This window comes from Seriola dumerili, unplaced genomic scaffold (assembly GCF_002260705.1).
Source record: "Seriola dumerili isolate Sdu_G_001 unplaced genomic scaffold, Sdu_1.0 BDQW01000449.1, whole genome shotgun sequence".
Classification (NCBI taxonomy): Eukaryota; Metazoa; Chordata; class Actinopteri; order Carangiformes; family Carangidae; genus Seriola; species Seriola dumerili.
Window position 1 is genome coordinate 6,454,510 of NW_019174704.1, and position 7,379 is coordinate 6,461,888.

The window sequence follows — 7,379 nt, forward strand, 5'->3', positions numbered from 1 at the left end:
AAGGCCATATCTCCGATGAGCAGTGCAATGTTGGGTGCAGCCTGATGAAATCACTGAGCTAGCGGCTACACCAGCTGACAGGGAGCAAACCGCTGGTCATTGTTTCCTGTGCTGCACTGTTTGGTTTGATCTGTTATGAAAGCCACCAGTGTGACCTCAGATTTCTAGTTTAAACTGTTTCCGTGACTGGTGCTGAGCGAGGTCTGCAGAAAATCAACGTCTACAAGGCAGGAGATTTCTTCCTAGTTTTGAAGGAGGGCTCTGTGTAGATGTAAAATGCTGGCTCCATCCTTATTGTTTGTTGTTTGTGAAAGTTCTAGGAGTAAAAAAAAAAAAAGATAAAGTGGTTGTTATTGTAGAAATCTATCATTTGTTCCATCTAACTCGGATTGCTACAGCTGTTATCCTACAGATTTAAAAATATATATTTTGATTAGATAAATAACGCAGCAACAGCATACCAAATATGTTGAAACTAGTATACTACTGTAAATCTGTTATATTTCTAATACCATTCCAAGATTTAAATAGGTCCCTGAAATAAAAAAAAGTAAAAAAAATTTAAAAAAAACTTGGCCAGTGAAGCGCAAAATGTCCTTCTCTGTATAGAGTGTTGTGCAGCACACGGGCATTACATTTTGGTCCAGTTGGTGGAAAGTTATAGTACATGTCAATCCTGCTACATTTTCTTTTTGAAAAAAGGAATGAAAGGAGTATTGTTTTTGGAAAATCAGCAGGCTTCACTGATCTATTTGCAAGATCCAACCAAAATTTTGAAACCTGCACCGTCAAAATATTATGGCATAAAATAGGATCCTGACTCATAAGGTAAATTAGATTGATTACTTGCAAATGGGCATTCTGTATCTGATAACAGTACAAGGGATTGGGCTAAATCTTATTTGACCCTCTGTTATGTTATTTGCCATCTGAGTTAGACCTGAATAATGTACTGTGAAGTCAGAGTGGTGGCAGTGAAAAATATCTTCCAGCATTCATCCTGCGGCTTTCACTCTGCTTCCAATATTCTCATTGAACTTCCAAGCAAGTGTCCGTCCTCCTCTAACAGTCCCATGAGGCAGGCGGAAAAATCTGCACCTGACAGACATGGTGTGTGTGTGTAATACTTGCAGCTGGATTCGACTCAGACCAACATTTGTAGTTTATTGGTTTTTGTCACTAGCAAGACCTTAGGTTACAGAAGTCCAGCTCCTGTGGTTTGCGTAAGCCAGTGCAGTGGTCCCTGGGGAGCAAATGCCCAACTTGGGTTCTGCAGTGCAATGGTCGTCTCTTGAAGCCCTTCCCACAGGTTCTGGAGCAAGGTGACCACTGCCCAATAAGCCATTCAGGACATGGATCTCCACAAACTCTAGTGGCTGAGGGTCTTTGTGAAGAATCGCAGTCCAACCCCGGCTTCCCGTCCAGTCTCAGACACTGCACCATCCTCCTCTGGATACCACTGCCGCAGGTCACTGAGCACTTGTCCCAGGCTGAGGATATCCATTTCCCAAGAGCAGGGTCCTCCTTACTATAAGACTTCTTCAGAGTGTCTCCTCCCTGCTCCTTGACACTATCCTCAGCCAGGACACTGTTGTGGGAGTTTATACGCCCCTCCTTCTTCAGAGTCTTGTCCTCCTTGGCCTGACGGGCGAGGTAGAAGGAGTAGCGGATTCGAGGAGGTGTCATCTTGCCTGCACACAGCACCTCCACAGTCAGGGCTTCTCCCAGAGGCTTGACAGCCTGCAGGGTCTCAGAGAGGCCAGCTGTGCCGCTGTAGCGCAGCAGGCTGCTCTTTACAATGATGTCCCTCTCCCCGGCGGATACAACGTAGTTCCCATTGAGCAGGTAATAGCCTTCGCTGTTCTTCACCGCCAGATAGTTGTCATCACTCATCATTCCTTTGTAGCCTCGCTGACGGATGTCTACGTTGGCTGCACCCACTGGCAACATGACCACAAAGTTGTAGCCGTGCCTGCATGCCAAAACATATTACAATCAATGAGAGCTTATAATAGAGGTGTGAGGCTGATATTGCTATCATGTGTATGTAAGGAGTAAAAAAAAAGTGATGTAAACAGTATTCTCTAAAGGCTATCCCATTATGTTGTGGCTTTCACTCACACAGGCTTTGTGAAGAGTCCTGACACCTTCTTGCAGCCCTTGTTATCACCGCCGCAGATTCCACACTTATCAAACTTCTTGTTGGAGCCAATTTTTCCATCACAGCCAGCCTTGATGCACTTTCCTTGGACACATATTCCCGTGGAGTCTGGGGAGCATGGAGTCCCATCAACAACCTGGAGGTTACAAACACACTTTAAGGTTAGCTTTTTATATACACTATAAAGTACAGAAAGCCAAAATCTCAAGTCACAAGAAGCAGACACAACAGATCATCCAACACACATTAAAAAAAACAACTCTACTCTCTAATATAACAGTCCCTGTGAGCTTACTTTGCTTCATATCTTTATTGCAGGTTACTGGAAATCTTAAGTAGTAATTCATGTGACTGCACATACACGTTAACTGCTGCTATTTATTATTGTATAGCTGTTTTTATTTCATATTGTGATCTTTGATACTTTGATCTTCGCTACAGTCAGCTGCAAACAGTTCTCTTAATATATATCATCCTGATCTCTAAATGTCTGTCAACTAGATCGGCCTCACAGCTAGTACGTCTGAAAATATGTGCCTGATAAGTTCACTCAATGTGGTTGCGGTCGTGTTTTCGTCCTAAGATGTATCAAACCTTAAATCTGACACCAGATGAACCAAACTCCAGCTCAAGTTTTGAATTAAACTGTACACAAAAAGCACTTACACAGAGAAGTACTGTAAACTAATTTTGGTTCAAAGCATCCTGACTCTGAGGTTAAAGCATCCAGCTGCTCTGTGATTCAGAGCTACGTGTCCCCTGAGTGCTCTTATCCAGGCCTCCTCAGCCGGTATGATGGAGTGAAGTGTGAACTCTGCCTAACTGCTGCTGAAGCTCACTCCACACCCTGCTATCTGAAAGAGATAAACTGTCCTCCTCCTTTCCTTCATTCCTTCCTTCACTCTTAGACCAGAGGCAGCTGGCTGACATATAGTTGCATTCTCTCACATGGACTCATATCTCAAAATCTAACCTCCATTTAGTCAGACATTTGTCTGATCACCAATCAAATTATCTTTACATTTGTCCAGCAGAGAAAACACTTGAGGTGTACCTTGGGTGCCAGGACGTAGAAGTAACCGGTGCCATTAGCCCTGCAGATGAGTTTACACCTGTCATCGGTGGACACCCCAGAGTACTTTGGTACCCAGACCACAGAGGGGGCGATACGGTTACTGTTGAAACTGCGGCCACTGGTCTCACACTGCTCTTCACGATAAGTCTTACCTACGCAGAGGGGAGGGAGGGAGAGTACAGAAGGTGAGAGGTGTGAATGCTCCAGGGGAAAAAATGTCATTGGACATACTTGTCTGTTTTGAGCAACTCGTACCTGTGTCAGGGCAGCGGTTCAGGTTGCAGGAGCGGTATTTGACCCGAACCCCTTGGCAGTATTTACCCCCATTTGACGGAACTGGGTTGTTGCACTCCCTTTTAGACAGTTGGACGCCGCCTCCACATGTGCGCGAGCAGGAACCAAATGTGCCCCACTTACCCCAGCGGCCGTCCACCTGGAAATGCACAAACAGAAGGTAAAACAACAAATACCCTCCTAATCACATTCCAGTCCTGGTACATGTTGATATCAAGAAACTGAGTCTGAGTGTGTGAATCTTACCTTCACATTTTGGACGTGTTTGTCAGAGCATACACCTCGGTCGCACACCTGTCCATCCCCACAGTGGGTGCCATCTGCCCAGGGGAAGTGCCGAGTCATACACACCAAGTGGCCGTTGGATTTTCCTGTGCACCAGAGACGACCGCATGGTGGTTGCATGAAGGGACAGGGTTTGGAGCCTTCTCCGAACGCGAGCTCACACTGTCGTTCCAGGATGTAGGATGCTCCTGGCAGCAAGTCAGGGAGGACCAGCGGTTTCGGAGGCTGGTCGAGCAAACACTCCCCTAGAAGAGGGAGACTCATTAAGAAACATATTGAACCTATACTAGCTGTCATCTCTGGTTTTATTGCTTTTCCTTACCAGCTGCAAGCACTTACACCCATTTATTAAAGGTTTAAGTTCCATCATTTCACCAAAATAGTATCACAAAATCATGAGAAACAATGCATTCTATAGTTATGCATCCGTCAGATAATCCTTCCCATGAAATGTGTGTGTGGTTGGGTGGGATTGTGGGTTGGGGGCAGTGAGGAGCTATTGCCTATGTGATTTGGTCTCTTTGAAGTGAAAGTGCAGCTTGATGCAGTGCATGCAGTGTATGCCACATACCACACACAGATATATACACACAAAACATGCAGGATTGCCCCACACACAGCCACCCCCCCACCCCTATCCCATCCTCAAACTCTCCCTAAAAACCCACAGGCTCGTCCTCTCATGTTTGATCTGACCCACGTCGCATGATTTGCAGGGATAAAGTACTAGAATAATCATAAACCTTTAGATTTGAGCTTGAAATTTTAGCTTTAAACTCTTCAACAACATGGAATGCAGCTAGCACACAGGTCAAAGGTCAAAGGCAAGACTCCATTTACAATAAATGACACACAGAAGCCTTTCCAGGAACAAACTAATAATGGGAAGAGTTGACGAGCAGGTGCTTGGAGACATGAAAGATCACCGTCAGTGAATGAGAAGGTTTCCAGGAGGAAACCTTCAGAAAATCACACAACTTCTCACCCTTATGGGGAATTTACACACCCAAAAGAAGTCATTTGCACTGGGGGAAACTTTGAACTGTTTACTATGGCATTCATGTTGTGGTGAATTCATAACAGATAATAAGGCAGTGAGCTGTAACTGGTGGCAAATTTGTTTCCTCCCATTTCACCGCAAATTTGGCAGAAGAAACGTGCTGATTAAATGATAGCACAATACTATATAAACAAGTCACTCTACACTGAATAAGCTGAGCCTCTCCTCTTCCTTCCTACTCCCTCTCTCCAAAGAGCAATCATGGAAAACAATAGCTTGTATTGTGTGTGTGTGTGTGTGGGTGTGTGTGTGTGTCTGTGTGTGTGGATGAATGAACAGGTTACAAATAATTCTGGGCGCAGCACTCCATGAAAACTGCCTCAAACATGTGGCAACATGTTTTTTTCTTCTCTTCACTTTTTTTTGAAGTCAAGATTTATGACAGGCAGCCAGGAGAAACCGAGCTACAACGCTGTTAGATAGAAAATCCCTCCTTGTCAAGTCAAAAATGTGTCTCTCTCTGGACCTGTTTGTGTTCTTTTGTTCTCAGACCGTGTCTAAAATGGACACAGAAAGAAGCAAAAAAGTTTGTCTATTTGGAGTAAACCTGCATGGGAAACACTGGGCAGATACACCTCGCTGTCCAAACCACTGTGGTGACTCTCCCCAGAACAAGCCCTCTAATTTGGGACAGATGTGGGGGCAGTTTTAAAATAAAAAGTTAGCATTGCTTCGAGGCCAAGTGCTGTGGTCTGGGCTGCTTGGCAAACAATCTGCATCCAAATGACTTTCTTTTTGGCTTTTGCTAGTCATTTCTATGAGCATGGTACTATAGGTTATGCGGATATTACATTTGAAGCACATTTGAAATTCAGTCATGCTCTCCCTTGCATTTACCTCAGATCATTGTAGTTGGAAATCAGGAAGCAGTTATCCCAGAAAAATATGGTAAAAATTAGGAAATGTCAAAATAAAAGTCAGCTCCTCTTCAACAGCAGCATGGAAGTCATGTTGTTTCTTGATGCAATGGCAAACAGACCCATGAGCATCTATTAATGTGATCAGCACCCAACTACATGTTTGTTAATCAATAATTCCTCAATAATAAGTGTCTGTTTAATGTGTCTGTCTTGACTTTGACCTCACACCTCTTCAAATACTCCATGAGGCTGTTTGCACTCAAATACAGTGGTCAGGAGTGGTGGAAACTTACCATGCCCACTGTCCAGAAATTCAGTGATGATGGCAGCACTGCAGGGGGACCACGGGCTGGTGCGGTTGATCTGAATAAGCGTGGGAGACATCATATGGTTGTCCTGCATTTTCCCAAACACGTCCTCACAGGCCTTCACGTTGTCATGTGGCATGTTGAACACGTGTCCTGTACAGAGGGAACAAGATGTCAGATATCTTTCATGAATACACAGATGCTTTTATCTGTGGTTGTGCATAAGCATTCACACTATAGGAAATTATTAAATTATAAATTATATAAATATTTGATGAGGAACGGTGCTGGCAGGGCTAACCGAGCTCATGGGCGGTGGTGAAAGCTGAGGGCAGGCCGTCGTCTTCGATCACAGAGCAGCTCCTTTTCGGGTCGCACATGGTGCCAACGTCTGCCATGCCAAGAGTGTCACAGGTGGAAGCTCCACACAGGTCCTGGACAAAAAACAGAATTTACAATAATACATTTGAGCTGGTCAGAGCTAAAGAAAAAAGCAGCAGAGCTTGCCGCTTCAGACACTACAGACACCCCCACCCAAACCCAGCAGGTTATTGGGCTTTACCTACTTTATTTTACACAAAAACATCTGGCTAACATGGGAGTTTGAAAGCTGTCTGATGGTGAGACTGTTTATTGCCCCTGTCTGACCTCTATTTAGTGATGTCACCTTGTTGCCAGACCTCAGCAATTAAATTGGTGAGTAAAATTTTATTAATGCCGGTAGAAACGATGGCCAAAACTACAAAAATAAGACCCAAGTTATAATAAACCGGAATTATCCTTTAAAGTCTCTTAAAACGTTGTTTCCAATCTGAAGTATTTCTCTTTAATCTTAAATATTCATGACTAAAACTGCAAAAATCCAAGTTAAAGTAAATTTAAAAAAAATAACTTTATGATAATGATTATAATTCAAAATCTAAAATCTCATCTGCCTCATCAGCACTGTGTGGGTGTGGTTTGATCAGATTGGATTAGCAAGTAACAACAAACAACCTGATGACTGTCATCTGATTTTATTTCAGATGCTTAGAAATATGTGACATCACCTTTTTCCAGCTGAGCCATGGCCACTTTCAACTAATGAAAACAGCACAGGAAAAAAAAGGAAAACATAAATCTCCAATGTGAAATAACCAAAACTGTTGTAACTTTGGCAGAAAATTGTGTTTGTGTAGGACCCCATCAGTCACAGTAAGAAGCTGACTGATAAAATATTTTCAGGGCCTTTAAGGCGTCTTGTTGTCATTACCCTAAGATCTGTTTGTAGAGATTGGGAAAAGATCTGATAGTGTTAAGCAAGGATTTCCACCACCCAGTCTTTAAGTGTTTTACT

General features: G+C 43.5%; 1 protein-coding gene across 1 annotated transcript in view; it reads right to left on the minus strand.

The window, feature by feature from the left end:
* Positions 1–481: 481 nt before the first annotated feature.
* The window catches only part of LOC111234407 (A disintegrin and metalloproteinase with thrombospondin motifs 15-like), an 11,322-nt gene continuing 4,424 nt past the window's right edge, over positions 482–7,379 (minus strand). Inside the window, exons 2-8 of the mRNA XM_022762485.1 lie at positions 6,345–6,477; positions 6,029–6,196; positions 3,777–4,060; positions 3,492–3,669; positions 3,216–3,388; positions 2,122–2,297; positions 482–1,972 (exon numbers count right to left, since the gene is read on the minus strand). Of these exons, the coding sequence (XP_022618206.1) occupies positions 1,180–1,972; positions 2,122–2,297; positions 3,216–3,388; positions 3,492–3,669; positions 3,777–4,060; positions 6,029–6,196; positions 6,345–6,477 (1,905 nt within the window). The 3' untranslated portion in view covers positions 482–1,179. The remainder of the gene's footprint in view (positions 1,973–2,121; positions 2,298–3,215; positions 3,389–3,491; positions 3,670–3,776; positions 4,061–6,028; positions 6,197–6,344; positions 6,478–7,379) is intronic.